Source organism: Ischnura elegans, chromosome 5 (assembly GCF_921293095.1).
Source record: "Ischnura elegans chromosome 5, ioIscEleg1.1, whole genome shotgun sequence".
Classification (NCBI taxonomy): domain Eukaryota; kingdom Metazoa; phylum Arthropoda; class Insecta; order Odonata; family Coenagrionidae; genus Ischnura; species Ischnura elegans.
The window spans coordinates 20,265,648-20,291,112 of NC_060250.1; the positions used below are offsets into that span (position 1 = coordinate 20,265,648).

The following is a 25,465-nucleotide window of genomic DNA, read 5'->3' on the forward strand; positions in this document are numbered from 1 at the left end:
ACAATAGTCGCTGGAGTGACTACGGCAGAGGCCATGGCCAACAATGCTCTAGATACCTTGGTGATGGGAACATGTATGTCTCAGTTACAATGAAGCGGGCCACTGACGAAGACGCTAATCCAACAGCTCCGTATTAAACGGCCCTCGGCGTGATAGCGTGTGAGAAATACCGAGGATATGGACTGAGGGGATTGCAACGGACCATATCCCAATGGACACAACGTCATCCCACCACTCATACACAAACGGCGGCCTGCGTGAGGTTTTGCCGGTTTCCCTCACGTCTCGGGTGAATGCCAGGCCACGAAGCCATCACGGGGGAAAAGAGTTCCAGCATCATATGTGTCTCTTATCATTCACGGCGGCCTGCGTGGGGTTTTGCCGGTTTCCCTCACGTCTAGGGCAAATGCCAGGCCATGAAGCCATCCCGGAGGAAAAGAGTACATAGTTCAATCTGACCGTTTCAATATGTAAATATCCATGTAGACTGGCAGCATAGGAAATAAATTCTTTTTCATAAAATGAAACTGAATCTTCATTTTGTAGAAAACTAGTTGTATGGATATCTATTATGATATCTGGCACGATGTGGTGGAAGTTATTCTCATTAGTCAAACAATACATTCCAATGTTTTCACTGAATTTATTTCCGCACGACGCATTTCGTTGTTTAAACAACATTTTCAAGTGCATCCTGCGCAGCCCAGATATTCCCTAAGCGTGTCATACTGTTAGAGGACCCAAGGGTTTTAAAAAATTTTCTACGGCCACCAACCCTTCATGCACTGCCTCGCTCAAACACCGCTCCCTCCTCCACAGCGTAGAAGACCAATCGAAGACGGACACGGGGTCAACACCTATGAGAAGAAGATCATACGGAATCAGTGCTTCACCCTGACGGCCGCAGCGTGCAAGACGAGAATGAAGATGAACGAGATACCCCCACCCTTCCTCTCCCGAGACTCTAAAAAACGACCGTTTCTCGCACAACTCTCCATAAGCCCGGCGCCTAAAACTCTTCTTTCCTCTTAGCCCTTCTCCTTTAGCAGTAGGACATATTTAATGAAGAACTCGGCTCCACATGATACACTTGACAATGTTGCTGTAACAACGAAACATGTCGTGCGAAAATAAATACAGTGGTAATACTTCAATTTCTCATTTAACTAGTACTGATAAAATTGGCAGAGTCAGCCATTGAAGCTTTGAATCCTTTGTATCGGGAAAGTCTAAAATTCCATTAGTGCTTCTTCCAAATTTAGAGTTGGCTTGTACAAGGCGAGCCTAAGCTATTGATTGGCTATTTCTATTTTAAGGCTATTGGTCCATACATTTGCTCCTCTTCTGCTGTACTCATTCACGTTTATCTCTTTAACATTTTCAAATGACAGCACAGCAATTAAATAATTTTTAATAATTTTTATTCTCGAATTTACTATTTCTTTCCATACCCGTAATTTTTCTAATCTTGCGTCATCCTGTTAGATGCTTCAAACTTCCGCAGCAAATAATCTTAAGTCGTTGTTATTTATTCTCTTCTATTGGTTTATTTATAGGATCGGTAGATGTGATCACGAAAAAATATAAAGGAAACACACTGCAAAAAAGAGAGATTTAAATGTCATTCTTTCCTGGTACTATTAAGGATAGTAATGGTATCTCGATGGATAAAATCAATGGCATAATTTCATGTTTTTATTTTTCCATTGTTCTTACCTTGCATGGATTTACTAAAGGAGCTATAAACCTTTGGAAAATTTGGTCTTTGCATGGATGTGAACGTATTTTTTGTTATCAACCATAATATTTGTATGACCGCGTTGTGTGCTTTTGGAGATGCTCTTGAATGCTGTTGTATGGTCACCCCCTGCCAACCCCCCTTGAAGTGGCTCCCAGGGTATTATGAAGGAATAATGTAGATTCTCCGGAATTGAAGACTTGCTTCACAAACCTGGAAGTAATTACATACTTTATAAACAATATCCAAGAAAGATTTTGAAAAAAATTGGTAAAAAATAACCGTAATCTGAAAAAAAGCAGAAAAGGAACCACCACCAAACCCTTATAAATGTAGTTGGTATATCTCTTGTCTTCAAAACGCATCAATTCAACTTATTTAGTGCGTAAGGTAGAGGTTTTTATCAAGAAAACAGATTTTTAAGTCATCACAATTCTATGGTACATTTGTTTTTCCCTCACATTTTTCAGCGTTTTATGGAAAATAATTTGTAAAGAATTTCATTACTTCCAGGTTTGAGGGGAGAAACATGTTATTGAAGCATGTCCATTTCAAATGTCAAGGGTATTAGGACGATGATTTGAATAAAATACGGTCAATTACTAACTGGCACTGGCTGCTATATGCTCCGTTCTAAACATTGTACTCACATTCACCGATTTGAATTAAAAGTGATTCAGTGTTTGCGAGGATCAGTATGCTGCTGTCGATGGTGTTATTTTTATTCGAAGGTGATGTGCTTTGTCTGCTGTGGGCTAACAACATCCGTATGCTCATTCACACGCACTTAATCTCGGATGCAACTCTAGACACGTTGTCTTCTATCTAAGGGTGACAGGATGTGCTATCTTTGAGTGTGGGCGAGTCGACATTCAGTTATTATTTTTTTTTCTATTCCGGAGCAATCTCTAAGCAAACCACTGGAGGATTAGTTGAAATTGAGCGTTAATTGTTTGAAAAGTGCATTTACGGAAGAGTTGTCAAGTAATCAATTGTTTACTTATGTATTTTTCAATAGTAAGAATGAGTTGAAGCTCGATTTTATCGTTCTTTTGTATGGATAGCTTAAAAAAGTCTCTTGTACTTTTTTATTTATTATTATTGCGCGTTAACCTCGGTTTCCTTGCCGTTTGAATTCTAGTGTCTGTATTGAATAAGTGAGTACGGGGTTTTCATAGTCTCTACTCTACTCTGCCGTATATTTGCTTTCCCACTGACCACCTTTTACAGTATTTTATACTATGCCATCTTTACGCTGCGGTTGTTATAGCGCGTATGTTTCTGACTATTCCTCTGTCTGCTGAACGCATCCTTGCATCGTATTTAAGGCATCTCGTGGAGATTTTAGAGAAGTAAACAGGTAAAATTCTCCGACACATTTGATATTGCCCAATATAATCAAATATGCACCAATAATTAATATATTAATATAATTTTTCTTATCTTCAGCACCAATATTGTAGCTAAATTAAATGGAAGTTTGAGTGATTACTTTTTAGAAATTTTGCTACGGATTAAGTCTCAGACGAGTTAATATTTATTACTAGGATATGTTGAATATAAATGTTCCGTACGAAAAAGGAATGGTTTCGGATAGAGATGGAATGCGAAAGATTAAAAAAAAATGTTACGATAAACATTGTAGTGAGACTGCATTAATTACCAGTTTAGAATGGGAAATTCTAGTTTATAGAAGGGAAAAATTTAGATTAAATCTTTTGCGAAAGTTTCAAGTAGAGTACTTTTTCCCTGGTGTTCAGGATATTTTGAGAAAACATACCTAACTATTAGAATAAACTGGGGAAAGAATGGGATAGGAAAATAGACTGCAGAACTGATAGATTAAAGATGTCGTTTTTGCCGCGTACAATAAGGTACCATAATGTTTTGGATAGTTTATCTCCAGGAAAGCTTGACTCGGACTTGAAAAAATAGGCTCTGCGTATATAGTTAATAACTTATAATATTTGTAAATACTAACTATCTGTAAGAATTTATTGGCATGTAATAACTCACTCGTATGTTATAAATCACTTACTTTGCTGACTTTTCGTTTTCCTATTTCCAACTTGTGGTTTTGTTTCCATGGTAGCTTGCTCGTGTCCTTAGCACTCTCCTAGTTTCATGTCTTACCTTGTGTTATTACCCTGAGTACTTGGCATGTGTCAGGCGAATGGGCGCGTTTCAGATTAAGGCTATAATGACTTTAAATTTATAATATTTAATCGATAATTTCTTCTTTGACGTTCATTCAATTGATCAAGTAGTTCGTTTGAAGCATTGTACCAAATTTTATGGTTTCAATCCTCAGGTGTTTCAGGGTGATTTTTTTATTGTATCACCCATGGAAACAACCTCATCATTGAGGTTGGTAGCATCATTGAGGGGATAATGAAACTTTTTTATTATTTTCCACTGAAATTTCACCGAACTCTAAGTATATTCATGTGCCAACATGCAACGATTAGGCCACAGAGTGGTGAAACGTGTTATGCCAGTTTTAAATAAATTTTCAGGGGAATTTTCACATAGATTCCATAATAAATGTTTAAAATCCCATCAAGTTACTCTTAAAGTAATAAATTTTATCGTTGGTCACGTTATTAGTTTTATTTAAATAAATGAGACTAATATGAAATTATGATAATAAAATGCGTCGATAGTTTTTTTCTCTGCTTACCAGCAGAAGGTTCTTGAGGGACAGTATTAATGTTCACAAATACATTTCATTTTAGATTGAAGATATTCCATATTTCATGCATTTAATTCCTCATCTTCTCTGCACCATCATTTAAGAGTAAGTGTTTTGCCGTTTTCGTTGACCCGGCTCACCTTTTAAGGTCATGATGCGCGGATTTTGGGACATCGCATCGTAAATGGAAATGGGGACGCTGCTGGAGAAAGTCGTGAACTTTTTCTGTGAATCTCAAAATTTTAAAGATACAATCTGGAAATTATGTATTTTTTTATTTCTCCAACTTTTCACCTAAATGTTTTTAGTCATCCATGTGCTGAATCGAAATATTTCAACTTAAATTAACCTTTTACTGTCGTAGGCATTAGAACTAAACGAGAAGTGCGGAATATAGCTCTTCAAATATGAGGTGAATGGCAGGTTATTATCCTAAGGAATTAGGGCATTTTTGACTTCGTACTCGGGACTTTTAAATTTATTTAACAAAATGATGATAAGAGATTATTTTTCGAGTTGTTAGGGGAATATTTATTTAGGTTTTAAGGTAAAAGTAGAAGAATAGCAGACTCATTTTTAATTATTTTTCCTTATTTTCGGGGGATTTAAAAATGGATAAATATAAAGCTTGGATAAAATTGGAAACTCTCTGAATATGTGTGAATAATTTGTTTTTCAAACAGCGAAGCATTTAATGTGGAGGAACTACAAAAAGTTTGGGTGACATATAAGACCGGAAGGCAAAAAATTTACGAAATACTATATGCGCCGTCATGTGGTTTATCGTTAAGACTTGGAACTTCTTCATAATAATCAAACCTACTCGTATCTAAGCTAAGGCTTTCAGATTTTTATCACGTATTTTTGTCCGATGGGGGTACTTTTAATTAAATAATTACTTAAATAACTGTCTTGATAGGAATTGAAACCCCAATTACTGCCATTCTCTTAAATTTGCCTTTCTCTTGAATATGTGCATAAACAGTTAAATACTAGAGCACACAAAAACAAGTTTTAGCTTAAGAATATACACTAAAACAGTTATAGCATTGCTAAAAACGTGTAATGATTCATTTGAAATCATTTTTCATTCCGTGCGGCGTCTCTCCCTTTCCCTACGGGTGAGACGCCGCACCTCGTGGCTCTATGGCCTTTAAGGACAATATAGCGTAACTAGACTGAAAACATTCCCAGCAGAATTTACTGGTTGGTACTGCAAATCTCAAATATAATAAATATACAATCGTAATATAGCAGTAGTTTAACATCCGACTGGAGTTTAGTGCAAGGCAAGTGTTAGTTATCTCAGTATTTACGATTTAAATTCTGTAAAACCAATGAAAAACAAACGAGACATCCTCACATATTCCCTGCCCCTGCATTGTGCATCTACCCGCAATCAACGCCGAAACTAAGGGGAGTTCGCAGTCAATCCCTAATGCGGTGCCCCTCCCCAATTCACCCGATTTGTTTTGAACCATACAGTCGTGAACGTACCACCATAAACCACACGAGGCTGATTTATAGAAAAAATAAGCAATAAATTATCCGTACGATGAATTTAGCGTTGGATTCCTGTGCCCATTCGTCCATGGTGGCGTTAATTGAAAAAAATAGCGCAGGATCTGGTGAAATTATTTCGAAAATTGGCATTGGGTGAATCCAATTTTGAAGTAACAGGAAAACAAGCGGGAAAGTCGGAACGCATAGTGTCGTATTCTTTTTTTTTAAATGCGCTTTGCTGCCATATTTTGTTGGTTCAAACCGTGAATCGCGGACGAAGACGTGGAAATTAAAAAAGGATATGAGTGTAATTGCTTAGTAGGTAGAGCGCTCGGCTGCTGATCGAGGGGTTCAGGTTCAAATCCTGAGTGAAGCCATCGGACACCTCCAGACAGAATCCTCGATGTACGAGGTGATCTAGGGAAAAGAACTGCCTTCCCCCTACCGTGAACGTGCGAAATTTACACGCCTATGATTTAGTTTGGGGTGGGCTCTACCGTCACCTATCCAAACCAAACTTCCGGGTGAAACACTTTGCAAGGGAATATGAATCTTATAACTAAATTCCGGAAAAGACATCGCTGCGGCTAAGAAACAAATAAACTCTTATTCTGAATAATAGTTTCATCCTTTTTATAGTTTTTTTATAGTTTAAATTAGTTAAATCTTCATTATAAGTTTTCATGATCTTAATCATAAGTTTTATATCAAATTTAAAGGCCGTATCAGCTGTTTTTGAATAATTAAATAAATAATTAATCCCATTTCACTACCTCCTGCGAGGCAGTTCGCTTTTATAGTTCCACAGAAGAATGATATATAGCGTTCAGTCCGCGAATTTTTTTCTATGAACGCCCTGAAGCTGTGCAGCTAATTTTTTGTCATTCCTAAATTATAGTAGAGCCGGCAAGAGTTGTCCTTCGACAGCTAGAAGGGTTCTAAGAGAGTGACAAGGTTGCCTGGTCAGAAATGTAAACATCTGAGGTAAAAGATAAACAAAAGGCTGAGCAAAGAAATGGTTCAAAACACCCTTTAAAGGGATTATGAAAGAAGGTATTTTTCCTGGTATTCCTGAATATTAACGAACAAGTGACAACGTTGTATGGGAAAGCGAGGATGCTGGTTGTAAACGGGAAACTACGATTGGCTGAGCGACCCGAGTAGTCACCAGGGTCCTCCGTCCCCTGTCTTCTGCTATGGGACAGCTCCACACGGCTCGACTGTACATTTATCGCTCTTTTCTCTTACTTTTGTCTTTGCACTCCCTTCCCTCACATCCACCTACTGCAATCCCGTAATAGGTTTCGTTTTCAATCGAAAAGATCCCCGCGGCATTTACTCCGTTTACGCCTCAAAAGTTCCATCCCTGATGGAGTCGATTACGTTCCGCGGCAATGCGCGGCGGAGAGGGCGAGGTCAGCCCCTTCATGTGCCATTTGCTCCTCTCCTCACATGTGTCGTTTCCTCGGGAGATGAAGGAGCACACAACCCCACCCCCTTCCTTCCTTCCCCTCCCATCCCTCCCCCAACCCCTTGGCCCACGCCCTTCCCCTCCCACGCCTCCCAAGCGCACCTCTTTCCCCTCTTTGGCTCTGACGAGAGGAGCGCTCCGTCGACTCGCCGGGAAAGCGCCACTCACAACCGCGGCTCCGTCCGGAGAGGGACCGATAGACCGACGTCGCCTTCTCTCCGCCGTCTGCACTGCCACCGCCGGCCGAGACTCTCAAGCGGGCTCTCACCACGCCCACGGACATCGAGACGTCAAGTCGTCCCTCCACGTTATTCGAATCCCGAAACCGAGTTTTTCCTTTGCCCACTTCAAATCGGGGCCTTCTAAAGACTGACGACCCAACACTTCCCCCGGAAGCCGTCGCGACGGGGCTTCTCGTCGGCGGTGTTACCAGGATCTTCTCCGGGGTGTGGGTGAAGGATATATCACTGCCCTTCGGAACTGCTCGGAAAGTTGTGAGAGGAGAGACCCCGTTTGGATGGACTGACTTGAGTCGTGCTGAACTTCTGAGGTCGTTTTTTTACGTGTGCATTGCCCTAGGAGGATAAAAACCCTGGGAAGTGAATCGAGTCGATGAAAATAGGGTCAGCACCGAGTCAATTTTCATCTTGTGTGGATTAAGGAGATACCAGGATTTTATTTCCGAGGATTACCTCTCACGAGTGCCTGCCTTGTCGTTTCTGGAAGTTCTCCTGAAATATCCTTTTGCGGTGTCCCTCGAGGAAAATTAAAAAAAAATATTTTCGACTCACGCCGCCTTGTGTTCCGTGAGTTCGAGTTCAGTGTTGGATCAACCCTTCAGGGCACGCAGGTGGCAAAATTTGGAGTATTTTTCCTACATATGTCATTCCCGATCCTGTGTGGGAAGTTGTTGCGTGGGAGCCTTTGTATGTGGGTTTGTATCTCCGCCCTCAACGCCCTTTACTCTTCTGTGGACCAGCTGCTTCACGGACGCCACTGATCCTTTTAAAGTTTTTTTTGTAACTTCGCGTGCTAGCATTCTTTGATACTTTCATATGCCCAAGGAAACTTTTGTGCGACTTGTGAATCGAACGAACGACTGACTGATGAAGTTCTTTATAGCGACCGTATTTAATTCTTAACCATTTGATACATATTGCATATTATTTTAGCATACACCCGAAACCATTGTGTTCACATTTTTGATACATTTTTACACACCTATTTGAAGTTTTAATATTTTGTATTTTCTGTGTGTGAATACGTACGTCTGTGAGTTCATCAGCCAGTATTGGATTCTTCAGGATTGATTCCTCGATCCGCAGGAATCTATATCGACTTCTGTGGACTTCATCGGGATTTTGGTGCGTCTCCATTCGGTTCCGAACCCTGGAAATAGAAGACGTGTGTGGATAAAAATAGAAAAAATTGTAGTTTTTTTTTTGCTCCATGTGCCTTTTCTCGAAGTGCTGCTCGTGATCATCTTATGGGTGGAAGATAACTGTGCACCGATCTTGATTCTCATGCATTTCTCTCTCTGAGCACACACACTTTTTTGTCATTAGTCTGCCCCTCAAGTATCCATCCCCCTTTCCTCCTTCAGCAGTGCGGTTCAAAGTCTTGGAGGCCCCCGTGGAGCGTCCCGCGCGCGTATTTCCGTACTTCCCGCGTCTAATTTTGAAATCTCCTCTCCCACCTACTCCCTTCACCCCACTCCTGCGTCGTCACCATGGCAACCGACGGCGCGTCCCCAGCGTCTGCGTCGTCCTCCGTCGCGGCGCCCGCGTCCCGCGTGGTGGCCTTGGCCCTGGCCCTAGCTTGGGGCCTCGCCTGGCCCTCGGCCGCCTTCAACGTGGACACGGAGAAATTCGTCCAGCACCGCGGGCCCAGCGGATCCATGTTTGGGTTCAGCGTCGCCGAGCACCGGCAGAACGGATCCGGAACGTGAGTCACTCTTTTTGGTCCATTTACCCTCATTGCCACCCCATGTCATCCGGGGCCATGCTGCTTCATGATTCGGCCAAACATTCAGGTTACTGACCCTCACAATTTCCGATAAATTTCCGCGTTGATGGGTAGTAAAAAAAAAGCTTCAAATGCGTTCCTTCTCGCATCTCCAGGTCAGCCTATAATTCTACCTTGAAGTGTTTCGATTCCTAACTTATTAAATATTTCATTATTATAATCGATTAGTATTTTAGCTTGTAGGCTAAATAGGGAAACCTAATTTTCCATTAAACCCTTACTTGCAAAGGCATCAGCGCTTGAGAGCGCCTCGCTGGAACTTTCCATGTTAAGCGATAGGATGATACGGTACTACGCTGCAATTTCAATTAAGTTAAAAACTTAACCTCACCTCACGAAAATGTCATCACTGACATTGATAGTTGCGTTAAAATTGAAATTATTAATGAAATAATATAGGGGCATGATGAATTAGGGGTTTTCCTGAAAAACATAAGATGATCTCTAGACGTCTCTCATTTTCTCTGGAAACATAACTTCTAGGTTACGCTGTCGGTAGCCCGCGCAGCCTTTAAAACGAATGTGCAGGGTTTCTTTCCCTTCTCTTTGGTACGTATCCTAACCTTGGGGGATTCGTCGTGCTCTTTACTTCGAGACCTCAGACTCCCCTAGTTCCTCCCCACCGCCAAAACCTCTTCACAAGTGTGGGGCGAATAAGTTCATAGACTTGCCCACCAGGCATCTGGAGCGTGAACTCGTGAGGTCGATATGACTCTCGATTTCCACAGCAACCTCATCTCATCTTGGCTCATTTCCCCTGATGATTAAATCGTTTACTCAGACCCTAATCCTCGAAAATTTCCGAGCAGTCTCCCATGTTGGCTCATATCCTAGAAAACAGTTACATGATCGTCCACCTTTTCTTCGTTTGTCTATAGTTATAAATTGAAGTATTGAACTGAAAACTTCGATCTAAAGCCATCTATGGCGTTTATCAACATGTAGAAATTGACATTCTGAATTATTTATTGATGCATACTTAAACAAAAAGGTTTTGAAGTTAAAATATACTATCCAATCTTCTGTGAATATATCAAGGAATATGTGAATCAATGAAAACAAGCCAACTCATGTGCTTATTGCATTTGAAAGGCAGTGGGTTGAATAACTTCAAATACTCATTATATATTTCATTAATATGATCGAATAGCTTGTAGGCTTAATTAGGGACACCACATTTTCCACAAAACCCTTGCTTCCAAAAGGCATCGGCGCTTAAGAACGCCTCGCTGAAACTTTTCGTGAAAAGCGAAAGGATTATGAGGTCCTGCGCTGCAATTCCAATTACGTTTATATCTTAAATGTGCTAACGCAATGAACTTAGTGGTCGATACTATCAGCTAAATTGCTATTAATTTTGAGGCGGGCGCACAGCCTTGACGTGCGGAGCACCAGCTTCAAATTGATGGCGAGATGGGTGTGAATTTCTCTGCTCAAGGAGTCTGTGTTCCGTTGATTGATAGTTCGAGGGGGTGGTGGGGGAAGACTGATAGCGCTCTCTTTGGCGGCGCCTCTGATCGAAGGGTCCGCTGAATACTAGGACTGCTAGAAATTTCCCATCTCTTTCGAAAAGGAGCCTACCAAAATCAATATAATTTTGGTATCAAAAGCGTAGAAAAAGGAATATAGGAGGCCATTTTTTCCCCTTTTTTTTCTAAGATTATTTCCGGGAAGCGCAAATCATCAGCAGCGAAAGTTTAAAGAATTCATGCTGAGAATTAGAGCGAAGTTTGTTTTTGCATTCTTCCGCATGATACGTTTTCTCGTTCGATAGTTCCCTAGAAATTCAGAGTGAGCGGTTAGGAAGAACAGTAATTTCTTTTAACCGATGTCAACCTTGACAAACGTTTTTCTTTCGGGTATGAGTTTTGAACAAAAACAAAAATTTGAAATCGTTTTCTCAACTGAGACAGATGTGTCATTGGGAAAACTTGATGAGTAGCAAAGACTCTTTTGGAACCCATGTGTACTTGTGAACTTATGGACTTGGCATCTCTCGACTCATGGGGAAAACTTTGTGGTCCGAAATAATTCGTTCAAAAAAGTTTTCGTTCTTTTGACCCGTTGCGTTGAAAGTGCACTTGACCTTCTTCTTCAAACGTGCATATTTATAAGTGGTTCAGATGGCCCAAAGGGGAGAAAATGATTGGCTCACTTGATGAAACGAAGTTGTGAATCTTGCTATGGAGTAAAACTTATAGTGATAACATATAATGTTTGACTTTGCCTATTGTATGACTGAAAAGTCTTCAATCTAATGAAATTTTGGCACAATCGTTGGTAATTATGTCAGATACATCTTATTTTGTGAATATTGAAGTACGATGTCTCATGAAACCATGAAGAGTCCTTAAGTAGTTGTTCACCGAGTTTATTTTTTTGGGAGTCTTATTTATTCATCTCATATCTTATGTTTGTTTTCGTACTTGTTGACTCTGAGACTGAGAGAGTAATGTCTTAGTGGTAATTTACCCTTGTTTATTCAGTAATTTCTGGCAATTTTTATGGGGGGATTTAGTCTCCTATTTACCTGTCTCTTACCTTACCTTAGGATAAGTAAGTTCCCTTATATCAGTCAGGGAGAGCGCGAACTTGAATTCAAAACATTTCGTCCATAAAATGTTTTCAAGTGGCTGGCAGAGTTGTAAATATGGAATGACTGGAGCTTGAAATCTTGAGATGAGTCTGAACCACTTTTCGCTCTTGGACCCCCTCCAATTTCTGAGTTGCATGTTTCTTAAAATAATGCAGGAGGCTCAGAAGTCGTCTTAAAAGCACTAAAAATGGAAATACCGATAGGAAGTTCCGATTTGTTATTTCTGGGTTAACTCGAACCCTATGGTGTGGTTGGAATTGGGTGATGTATTATTAGCAGTCATCCCGATCGCTTGATTCCATATTTTTTCAGCCGCAATAGAAAATTGAGAAATTGTGTAATTCGGGTGAAATCCGCAAATATTTAATTATATGGAATTCAGCTTGAGCTACGAGAGAAATAGTTATCAATATTCGAATCAACGCTTTGATTACTGTGATTCTTCGTTGCGTATGTTATGGTATTTTAACATTTGTAGTCAATCAAATTTTATTCCTAATATTTCATTAAAATTATCTCGACCTCCAAAATTATAATCTGGTGTTTACGGCTAAGTGTATGGTTGTATCCGAAATAGGCCATTGAAGCAGGTAGCGTGGTAAAAATTGAATCCTCAGCTGTGTGCAACTCCAATAACTAAAAAAATAGATAAAAAATTGCAAGCCACATGATCATCGTGTTTTTGTATTTCGAATTTAATTTCCAAGATAACCTTCGAATTTAATCAATGGTTTGTGATTGATTTTTTGCCCGTGTGGTGTTGTTGCTTAAATATATGCTTGGTTTTTGATAATTTAGAAGACATGAGTTCGTCATCTATCAGCGAGTTCATATTAATTAATAAAAATTCTACCCTTCCCATAAGCCATACCGAGTTTTTCCTTTACATCATCATCAATGTGAAGAGCAATAGTTGAACTAGTGGCAAAATGAGTGTACTAGATCAAATGCAACCTAAGCTCGCTCAGTTTTTTAGTGATCGGTGTTTCAGCTTGGCTCGTAAAAGACTTGGTGACCGTGTCTGGCTATAATTTAAACTGGATTCTTTCATGGAAATGACGAAACTGTGACGTTTAAACCGGTCTAATCTCGTGAGAAGCGTGAAAAGTTTCAAGTGTGAAACGTGTTTACGTCTCGATTGATTAATTAAGTCGATCTTCCTCGAAATTGACGTCCGCGCTAACACTTACGCGAGTTGATGTTTGGTCGTTACGAAAAAGCAAACGGTGCTCTTGTTTCGATTGTGAGAGAAAGTTGCCGTGACAGCAGCAGCCGGCGCGGCATGGGCCACCGGTCGCCGCGGCGGAAGCGATTCGGTCCGGACATGTGGTGGTGGGGGAGGTTTTCCATTCACAGTGGCTGAGAGGGGGTGCGGAAGGAGAGCCGATAACCTAATCCCACCCCCTGGCCTCCACTAAATCAACCCCCAGCGCGGCCAGCCTTACGGAGACGCATCACTACCTTTTAACTAGTCTATATCGTCGCGTATTTCTCGACCAAAACTTAAGCTATCATCTTTAAATTTTCAGATTATACAAAGCAAATCTTTGTTTACATTTGACCATTCTTCAATGTCAAACAAATAACATGCGATGATACACTCTGATTAGAGATGGGGTAGTCACTGGGGGAAAGTAATTCACCCAATTTGTGCATTGCGGGTGACTCACGTAAAGTTATAACCGTGGCTAGTTCCGGTATACTTAAACTAGTCTCGAGTGAACACCTCTATATGTTCTAAGTTCGGGCTTTGCTCTCCGGCTGTGGCGCTGTGCGCACGATTTGGACTGCTTGTGGCATGATATGCTCAGTACTCCGTACCACCTTGTGGGGTAGTGTCCACAAATATCCACAGGTAGCTTAACTGGCTACAGCACTCGACCAGAAATTGTGGGATCCGGGTTCGTATCCCGGTCGAGGCGAATGCTTTTTTTCTCTGTGGATATTTTGCACGAAAGTAATTTAGCTATCGGTAATGATTACATTGACTGACGCATGACAAGGCCTTTGTGTGACCTGGCATATTCCCTACGGGCGTAACTCAGCCAATCAAAGGCAATGTGTCAAACATCTATTTTTAGGAAACATACATTTTTTCCTCCTGCATGAATCTTTTAGGAAATTTTCTATAGGTTTAAAGAAAAGTAACAGTAAATTTACCTGTAACTGTACTTAGTTTTTGAAAGGTCTTCACCGTGCAGACTATAATCTCCCTTGAAGTTCCAGCCGATATTGTACTTATTTACTTTAAAGTTTCGTCACGTATAATTTTACTATCACAATTTAAGTATATTTTTACTATTTTTACATTGTAAAAATATAGCTATAGTGGAAAATTATTATTGTTTTCCCTTAAGTCATGACGCGGGAAGGTTTTTTTCCAGATTTGTAGTTTCGCTATTAACCATCCAGAGAAATCTTTTATGAACCTCTTGGAACAATAGTGGTAGATTAACCCATTATCTACCGGTGATCTCATATGGAGTAACTTAAAAATTAACAGATTTCAAGCGAAAGCTTATATATATTAACCAACATGAAGTGAAAAATTTTGAAGTCTCATGTGGATGTCAGAGATATGTACCTAAAAGATATAGCGTGGAGGTAATACATGCAAATACAGAAAGAAAGAAAGATTTAGAAAGATACAGACAGATAATTAAGAAATCTCTTAATTCTTCGTTAAAACTTTCGCGGGTGCTCGTCATGTTGAATTAAAACTTTTGGGCTATGTCGCCGCGTCAGATTTTGGGTGGCCCTAACGTTTCCCGACCGATGCTGGTCGCTTTCTCAAGGGAATCTGAAGAGGTGGGATTTAAAATTGATATATATAGGTATACGTGTCAGGTGGTTGGGGGAGGGGAGTGAGAGGTTGGAGGGGTAGGTTGTCGATTATTTTTGCCGATTACGGGTTGCCAAGTACGGCTGATTTTAAGGCCAGTGTCTCTGTTGAAGTTGTTTTTCTCCTCTTTAGATATTTCTATTGCTTCTCTTACGAGTCTCTGTTTAAAGCCTTTCACTCTCGCAACAATTTTTGCTTCCTTAAGGTCGATTGTGTGGCCCAGCGCTGCGTGTTCGGCTACCGCGGACTTCGTTGACTGCCCCAGTCGAATTGTTAGAGAGGAGCACGAGAGAGCAATTCGACTGGGGCAGTCAACGAAGTCCGCGGTAGCCGAACACGCAGCGCTGGGCCACACAATCGACCTTAAGGAAGCAAAAATTGTTGCGAGAGTGAAAGGCTTTAAACAGAGACTCGTAAGAGAAGCAATAGAAATATCTAAAGAGGAGAAAAACAACTTCAACAGAGACACTGGCCTTAAAATCAGCCGTACTTGGCAACCCGTAATCGGCAAAAATAATCGACAACCTACCCCTCCAACCTCTCACTCCCCTCCCCCAACCACCTGACACGTATACCTATTTTTATCAATTTTAAATCCCACCTCTTCAGATTCCCTTGAGAAAGCGACCAGCATCGGTCGGGAAACGTTAGGGCCACCCAAAATCTGACGCGGGGACATAGCCCAAAAGTTTTAATTCAACATGAAATCTCTTAATTTTTAAGTTATCTCATGTGATATCACCGGGAGGTAATGGGTTAAAAACAAAGTTATTTGAAAATAAAGGACTGAATTATTTTAAAAATAGCCAATAAGTGGGTTCTCGTCTCCGGGAACTTCCATTGGTCTGAAGTTGGTCGCCATGCGCCACCCTTAAGCGACCCGAGACGGATACATATGACGGGGTGCCTTATCGTTTCGTGAGAGGTGGCCGTAGTTTTGTCACGTGAGTCCGAATCAATCTCTCAGCCGCCATTCTCCTACGAATGATTTTCAGTCCTCTCTTTATCACTCACAAAAAATACCCCAAATCCCCCCCTATTCTCATGAATGAGAAAATTCTTCTCGCGAGGGCGGTTTAGTGAAAAACACGGCCGTATTTTTTTACGATTTCCTGCGCGTGCCTTATCTACCCCTTCCACTCGTTTCATCCCCGTGGATAGCGTTGCATAAAGAGCGGCCTTTATATGCCGACGAGTCCACTCCCCCAAGACTCTTGACCCCTCCCCCGACCTCAAAGGCGAGCTCGACCCCTTCTGACCCGGAGGGAAGTGCCGACGGGAGTTGTGAGCCCCAAGTGGTTGAACACAGATTGCCGCTACTTTGTTGTGGCATCGGCGATACAAGATTTGAATAAGTGACGTCCTTTGGAAGGAATATCCTCGCATGTTCCGGAGCGAGCTGCCGACCCCGGTGCATTTAAGTGAGCTGCGATGTCTGCTCTTGAATGCAAATGCGCACGATGGTTATGACATGATTTCTGGTACGGATGAGATATAAGATAGATTATATTTGCGCGTAAACTGCCAGGGAGGAGGAAATCGAAGTATCAACACCCTTCGAAACATTTCGGTGACTTCGGAAGGTAGGAAAAAAATTCTGATTTATTTAATGTCGAACATTTATTCGCGTCTCATCGATTACGGAAAAAATTTAAATATAAATTCATATTTTTTAACTGTGGAGAAGACCTCGATAAATTGACGAATGTGAAATTGACATTGTTGGCTTGCGAGCACGAACGCAGGGTCAATGATTGAAATTTATATTAGCCCTTGAATAGGACCTCAAAACTTCCTCCTATCAGAAAAAAACTGTTATTGATGCATAGTAGCCTCATACTCACTACACAATCCCAGTCTAGAGGAAGTAGGTACAAGTTTGCCGTTTTTTTCCAATATCTCGAGAAATGAAGTCGTAAGACTGATGAAGTAATCACGTTTCTGCTAAGGAAGTCTTACCAATCGAGTTTGTTTTTATATTCTTGCACAAGACGAAATGTTTTTAAAATTGCTCAAGAGACCGTTATAGGTCCATAAGACTCAGAAATCCATTCAACCCTCCAACCTGAAAGGACCACCAAACTGTGGCAAATATAATAATTTCGTAGGAAAATATACTGTAAGTAAAAATATGTTGCCATTGGTCATGCTTTTGTTGAAAGTGCTGAAAAGTTTAGGCAATGAAAATTATTTTAGTTTTGATTCCTATTTAGTAGTGTTCTTGAAGAAAAAAATAAGTCCAATGTGTAAAAGGAATTAAAGTTCAGTGAATTTAATTGGAGATAATTTATTTAAAAATGCAATTAACATTTTATGCCCCCAGTAAATTAACAAGGGTATAATGTGGTAAGAACGCGCTGCCAAAATATGCGGGCTATTTTTTTAGCATTTTCAGAAAGAGATTTTGGTGATTTTCGAAACTTGTGTTAAAATTAATAATTTTGATGTAACTCTGGATGGTTGTAAGCTGTAAGTACGGGAGTAACAGTAGTTAATTCGTTTTGTGAATGGGATGAGAATGACAATTGTACAGATGGGACAGTGGTAAGATTTCCACTCAATGTTTCGACATTTAGCGTCATTATCGAGCTAGAAAAATATGCTGTAAAAAATGTGGCCTTTGGTCATCCTTATATTGAGAATGGTGAAAATATAGGTGTTCACACTTTTTAGCCCTTTCTAATGACACAAAGTGACGAAACCGGATCGATCAACAGTAGTATTGTGGGGAAATTAAATTACTGTCACTCATATTTAAGTATACCGGGACTAGCCACGGTGATAACTTTTACGGAGTCACCCGCAATGCACAAATTGTGCGAAAAATCCACAGAGGAGAAATCATTCGCCTTGACTGGGACTCGATCCCGGATCCCTCGATTTCCGTTCGAGTGCTTTACCGCCGCTTTAGAGCCGAGTGACGCCTCGCTAGCTTAACTGGCTGAAGTACTCGGCCGGAAATCGAGGGATCCGGGTTCGAATCCCGGTCAAGGCGAATGATTTTTCCTCTGTGGATTTTTCACACAATTACTGTCATTCATTCTCATCCCATGGAGATAAGGCACTTCACCAAGTGCCATATTGCTGGATACTTTTACATTCGTTCGATTTGTAAAGTTTGGCACAGAGTGGCTTATTTTTATAGCCGGTGTTCCAGCGAGCGGCGCCATGCCACTCCGTAACTCCACTTTGTATCTATTCATTCAGGGAGCGTCCTCAGAGAGGAGGTGCCCATTCTTATTAGCCATCCTTCGCTGGCTATTATCCCATTCAAAAGAGGAGATGATACTCCCCACCCAAGCCTCCCTTTCGCTACGTTTGGTGACTTGGGCGAAGCCGGGACTCCCCAATTTATTTGCTCGGACTCCAAAAGGACCTTGAAAAGTGGCGAATGACGAAATGTCCTCCCCCTCCACCCCCTCTTTCGCTTTGCATTATGAAGTCCTTGCCATTGCCCCCGATCTCGCCGCTGCCGTGCACCCATCTCTGTTGTGACTGAGTACTTTCGCTTTCTGTCGCGGAAGAGGTCAAGTTCGGAGGTTGCCGATTGTTCAGTTCACCTGTTGAGAATTGCCTTTCGTTGTTCCTTCGGGGAAAATATATATTTAAACATGAAATCTTGAGCTTTAGGTCATTCATAAATATAGAAAATTGCACTAGAAGCGTAGACATCAATTGCCCCCGGTAGCCGCTCCCAGATCCCAGGTAGCCGCTCATCTCATCAACGAGGGCCATTCGTGCAATTTCAACCCAAAAATATTGGCCTTCGAGAATAAAGGACGTAGGCTCGACGCACTTGAGCAGTGGGAGATCACCAGAAGGAAGAAACGCAAAGGAAATCTCATGGACGACATTGAGTTCCTTAGTCATTCCCCGCTGTTAGCCCTGCCCCGCTAAAACCTTCAACCGAACCCCAATTCCTTACGTATCCCAACCGCCTCCCTACTCCATTCCCCCATCCTTTACCCCCCAACCCCTCTCCCACTTCCACCAACTCATAACCATACCCCCTCCTTTCCGCATGTACATATATAAGACTTCTTGACGTAAACCATGCATTTGTACCTGATGATAGCGATGATTCGCTGAAACGCGTCGTACTTGAATAAATACTGTGGACATTCACAAAGTTTTTTCACTTTCATTTATAACATAAATATAGACTTCAAAACAAATGTTTTCCAAAATCAATCAAATAGAGTGAAAACATGTATACATTCATAAATCATGTGCAACTCTGGCTATTAATCAAAAAAATACCTCAGTGACTATCTTTTAGAGGTGTTCTCTAACCATATTATTATTTTTTAAATTTAATTTCAATTCCATTTTTTTCTTTACTGTATCATTACCGTATATTGCTCATGTATCAAAATTTCATCTTGAGGGCATTATTGCTATTCAATTATGTAAACAATATATACCTATATATTTTTTGAAGGTGATCCCAGCGACTGGCAAAAGCCTTTGCGGTCTCCTAAAACTCCAATATGGTTTTGTATTTTATGTTATTTTGAAATGTTTAAGGAGCAATAAATATTTAGTTATTATTATTATAAAAAATATATTTGCAGATATTTCGGAAATTTACTTTCGATTTTCATCCAATTTCGATTAAATGAAAAGATGAGAGGTACAATAAATAAAGTGGTCAAGTATGAAAAAAATTATTTGAAAGAGATTAACATTTCCAATTAAATATTTTAACAAGTATCTGAAATGCGTTCTGGAAAGTGTAGACACCTTGTGAGTGCAGTTTTTTACCTTTGATCGAAGGATGCTGGGCTCAAATCCGAGTTAATATTTTGAATAGCCGCAAGTTAAATTCCTCAAAGTACAAGGCGTCTTTGGAGAAGGAACTGTGTTAAGTTTTATTTTTTTAACCGAACCTTCATTTAAGTGCTCCCTGGGACGTCAATTTCGTGGAAGATCGACATGATAAATCAATGGAGACGTGCACAGTTTTCTCACTTAACATGATCAGACCGGTTTCGACCTCACAACGTCCAAATATTTCAGCTTAATTATTGCCATTGTGAACTCTCTGAGACACCTTGTACCTCAAAAGGTTTGTGGTTGTCTAAAATATTCACTCGGCTTTAAGGGGAGGATCCTTCGATCAATGGTCAAAAACCATACTCACAAGGCTTCTCAACTTTCCAACGCGCTATTTAGATTACAAAAAAAAATCTTTTGAGAAGAGGCTATTAAAAGCATTTAAAGAGCCCATTTCTATTTATATGGGTGTTAAGAGTCTAAAATATCGACGCTTACCGCAGAAAAATCCAAATTTCACAGAAAAATGAGCTGCTTACTGAACTATATAATCGTGATGATGTGAGCTATCAAATTCAGATACGGCCTCGTTGTTCTTGTCTTCTATGGATCACCCTGCAACACATATTACCATAAAATTACCTTAAATATCTAGGCCAGCCTTCAAATAGTGTGAATAGTATGCTTACTGCATCGTTTTACATAGGGTAATCATAAAAGAATGTCGCAGTTTCAGTTCTTCATAGGCTTTGGGTGGCATAGATTTTTCAGGAGCTCCCCTAACCCTGCTTGAGTGCCTTGAGGAGGGAACTTCAATTGCAGCACTCCGTCCGTCGAATGGGACGTTAAGCCATGGTCCCCTTGACGCCCTCGTTAAGAACAGGCTAATGTCGTCATCAGGTTTCTCTTTTTTTTCTAGCGACTAAGGACGCATATGTTGAAATTCATTAATCATTAATAAAAACTGTTGGAACGAAGAATTTAAAAAAAATTAACTGTAAGTTATTCTATTTTCATTTAAACCATGTTCAAAACCGCACCAGTAATTTATGTTTCTCTTTTATTTTTCAATGCAAGTGATAAGTAAAGTAAAATAACGGAAATGAGAAAAGAGAGTGAGTCGAAAGCGGAGAGAAATATAGAAAGAAGAAAAAAGAATTGGAAGACTGGAGGCGGAGGAGGGACTGGTTCTAATGTTGGGAGTGGGCGTTGATGGAGGCACGCGGAAACCGGGTGTCATCTTCGAACCCCGATGGAGACCGCAGTGACCGCAGAGGAGGCGGGGGAGGTCGTCGGAGGCGTCTTTTGGGCGAGGGGCGTGGTGGGGAGCGGGGGCAGTCCAGAAAGGGCTTCGTCCAGAGGTCCAGCCCCACGCATGTGGGGCGGTTTTGGAAGTTGAGGATTCTGGGAGCCCACCTGCAACAAGTCTTAGCCCCCAAAAGCGCCCTTTTCTTTTTTTTTTAACATCTGAAACAAAAACCTCTCCACCACCTCCAACACGGTGCTTCTACAGCTTCATTTTCCCCTTAAACAGACGCATCACTCTCGCTCTGCCGGTCGTATTTTGTCTTTTGTCCTTGCCTGTTCCTAATTTGAAAATTACGCAATTATGCGCCATGTACTGTAAAAATTTCAAGATGATAGCTTAGCTATTATATGAATGGTGCATGAATCTGGAAAAAAGATCGGTTGAGCGTGATGCATGTATTTCGAATAACCGTCACCACATTTATTTATGTTTTTACGTACGTTTCCAATATTTTTGCACGTTTCACTATCTGAAGTTCATTTTTTTTTGTGTTTTGTATCTGATTTATAATATTATTTGTTGAGTTGGTGCCTTGGTTATAGAGAGAAAAACAGAGGATTGTTGTGGAAGAAGCCATATTTAAATGTAAGGGATAGAGAAAGATAAAATAGTTTTTATTTGATATAATCGCTTTGACACATTAAGCGGAGGTATCAACAGTCAAATAAATTCTATTTATAAGTGTTACATGTTATACATTTTCCATTTCTCATGTAATACTGGAATTTCAGGTTACAAACTTGGCTTCAGAGCTTAGCTGATGTTCTTCCTCTGGAGTATTCTTGTTTATATTTACTCTGACGCGTAGATAATCATTACATTATATGATTGGGTAATAACGCGAATTTTTAAATGCAACATGATTTAAGATAATGCAATTTTGAAAAAAAGATAGCATGTGAGGCTAATTTGTTAGAGCGACAGTTGAAGAAGAGCATGTTGACATATTTTGAAAATTTACATGTATTCCGTTTCCCGGAGGAGAACCTCTTTCTGCTTCTCAGGAGCTCTCGTCCGCTGTGTAGGTATCTTGCGGTAGTTCTGAGAGAGCGACATGAATTGACGCATGCGATGCGTGTGAAGCCGCAAAGCAGCGTCGCTCGTGCGCACGTTGCCTCAGCAACCCACGCGGTCCTCCCATCCTTCTAATATTAGTGTCGCCGCTGACGCATCCTCCTATCCGCTGGATTGAATCAAATCAACGCCTTCTCACCCTTTAAACCAACGTTCTGGACCTTTTCCCAGCCAACCAGTCGGAGTCGAAGATAAGAATGGTATTTGCGACAATGTGAACGAATGAGAACAGCAAATTTGCGAACATATGTTTAGCGGAAAAATATTTGCTTGCTCCGCTCTGGTGGTTGCGAAAGATTGCTGCGCAATGTTTCTTCGAAGCGCGCGTTTCATTTTCTTTTCCTCTTCTCGACGACCGAGACCTCGTACCTCGCCCCCTTCCCCGCCTGTACCACCGATCTCCCCCTCAAAACTAAACCACTGCGGAAATAAAACGTTTGTGCATAAATTGCACTTCGAGAATCACGCTGAGTTCTGAGGCCTCCTCTCGCAAGCTGCTGTCTCCATTTTCCATGTGCTGCTCGGCTCTACCTCTTCGTCATCGAAGTAGCTATGGAATTAAATTTTTTGACATATCTACGAGTTTTAAATGATAAAATACGATTCAGAACTATTTCTTTACGCTGAAAACATATGCATTGGGATTTAATATGATTTATTTTGTTTTTAAAACGGTGTATTCATTTGAAAAATGTTCATTTAGGATAAGGATGATAAATACTGAGAATATTTGCGTTAGAATATATAGTATCATTTATTGTATACGTACTAACAATTTAAAATTTACATTTCCGGTTACAAAAGGTGAATAAAAATCATAGGGCGGCAAGATATGAGGCAAATGGATACACATAGTCGGTAATTGAAATAACTGTACCGCATGCACAGTTTTCTGTTTTCGAATATCATATAGTCATTTGAATTACTTAAATACTTGTTTTGATTTATTTTAGGCCTCGAGACGCAAGCTATTTCAGTAATAAAATATCTCTAACTATAGGAGCTCGCTGTTCTTCTGGAGTTGGCGAAAATTTCTTTCTCAGTAAACTATGTAACATACCCAACGGTGGTCCTGCCGACCGCAGCAGAATCCGAAATAAAAACGTCTATTGTATGGTTCAACGTCCCAAAACATTTTGTAAATGATATTCAACGTCGCTGTTCTTCTGCGGACACTAAGTTACTTCCATTCTAAATAATCCTAATTTAGATTCACTCTCCTTGCTTAAACGGTTGCTCTGCTCTTATTTATAGTGCACATGTTATTATCTTTAAAAGCATTGGAAGAGCACTCGCGTTGTTGAATGAGGAAGCTATCTGTGGGTTTACTTCGCGAACTTAAGTTTACACAATTATCTGTGACATGCTGATATTTGCTCCGTGTGAATCGGCCTATATTTTATATCATTCTGGCATTATTTATTTCCCTGCACTTACCACTGCATCAGCTTCGAGTCGTTCTGATCGAACTTTTTCCCCAGACCGGATGAAAGCCGGCCGGGCTGAGTCTCGAAAGAAAGCTTGTTGCCGGCGTCCACGACCGCTCGCTGTTGAGTAATAAGACGTGGGAAGATTGAGTGTTGACCTCGATAAGTGAGTCCTAAAGTAGTTCAAGCGAAAGTCCAGCCTACCTCCTCCTCAAGGTCGGCCGACTTAGTGAATTTGCATGACCATATAAGACGATGCAACTGCACGTTTTAAGCCAACGCAGCTAATGTGCATCTATTTATTTTATAATACTGAAATTTCTATTCTTGAGGCTTGTTAACACGATTCATTAACCCGCAGGAGTTAATGATTACTCACATGAGCGATTCTTGTCTGGCGGGAAAGGAGCACTTACGAATCCATGAACAGAATTAGAACAGGTTATATTTTTTTCTTCATGCATTCGCACAAGTTGAGGGTTGCACGGCGGATTTTTATGTTCATTCTCGCGTTCATGTTTTAGAAATTAACTATTTCGAGTTAATGTATCGTATAACCGATACCAAATTAGAAATAGTTTCCAAGCCAATTGGATACCTCCCGGACCTTTTGTCATTTACTTTAAGATGACTTAGCATTATTTTGTTGCTATTAGAGTTGCATATAAGGTCACGGTTTCGTTTTACCGTCACAAGTTATAAAAACCCATTTTTCTCCCGATTGAAACTTTTCAGTCCATTGATTTATAAGTCATGAGGAATGAACTATAGGATAGTATAAGCGGTATTGGGCTAGTTTTCGAATATTCATTTATTTATTTTTTTCTCATATTTTTTTGCTTATCTGCACTGTTTCAGGTAATTTTTGTAGATTGATTAGCAATATTGTTTTATCGCTGTGATCACGACTCTCTTAATTTAAAAAATGAGAGTCATCCAAATAACAGGAAGTGGAATGAGTAGTTCATTCAATGACTGAATGGTGCATTGCTACTTCTTTCTGAGAAGATATTTCCTGCTTGCTCATGAAGATATTTTATGTTTGGTAGCCAATGCCGGAAGAGCTCGCAAAAATATTGAGGTCTTCAAAAATAATTACGCGTAGTATGTAAAGAAGCGAAAGTCTACATCGTGTCTGGTTATTATGCACATAAATTATCTTACTTCCGTATTTCGGAAGAAGGTATAAAATATGCAGACAGCCTTTACGCGCGACCGATTTACAAATAGGTTATACGTAAATAAGGATATCTATTTTGGCTATGTTTTTCCCTCTCCTGCTTTTATCGAGAATGTTAAAAGCTTCTCCAACCCATTCTCCGCTCCAAGGAACGATAACAACCACTAATTAGGAGAACTAAGATCTAAATATTTGATGAATTCCATTATTAGGAATACGTTAAATACGTATGGATATGAGAGTATTTAGCAGATGGAGGATAGGATACTGGAAAATTTTCTGATAAAAAGTGATCTTAATTTTTTAATCCTGTGCTACAGCTAAGAATTCCATAAAGTTTTCTGTAAATTATAAGGAAGTTTATGATACACTCTGCTTCATATTTTTTGCGTCAACTGTAATGGTATAAATGACTCTATATTCACCAGAATAAGGGAACGAGATTATCATTCAGCTCTGGGAGTTCATTTTGCTCCCAGTCATTCTGCTGATACAACTTGGTATATTAGTATAAGAGCCAATTCCTCCGTGGAAGGAGGCTGTGAATTAGAAAGGGAATTGTTTATTCAATTGTATCAAAGGAAATAACTCCACGATTCTCTGGCATAAGCCACTTCTATATATTTCCGGCATCGATTGCGGTGAGGTAAAGTCCTCGCCTGCGAAAACCCAAAGTTCCGGGTTCGTATCCCGCCTGGGTAGTTTGCCCATATGGGTGCTTGGGTGTTTGCGATCGTCCAAGGTTGTTCTTCGTTAGATTACGCCGTAGTTTAAAGGCCTTAATGCGCTGTTTACAGGTTAGTGAAGATAAATAAATAAATAAATAAATTTA

At 40.3% G+C, this 25,465-nt stretch overlaps 1 protein-coding gene across 2 annotated transcripts in view; it reads left to right on the forward strand.

The window, feature by feature from the left end:
- Positions 1-7,568: 7,568 nt before the first annotated feature.
- Positions 7,569-25,465, forward strand: part of LOC124158555 (integrin alpha-PS2) — a 345,664-nt gene continuing 327,767 nt past the window's right edge. For both annotated transcript variants that reach the window (XM_046533706.1, XM_046533707.1), the window contains exon 1: positions 7,569-9,348. In XM_046533706.1, the coding sequence (XP_046389662.1) occupies positions 9,134-9,348 (215 nt within the window). In that variant the 5' untranslated portion in view covers positions 7,569-9,133. The remainder of the gene's footprint in view (positions 9,349-25,465) is intronic.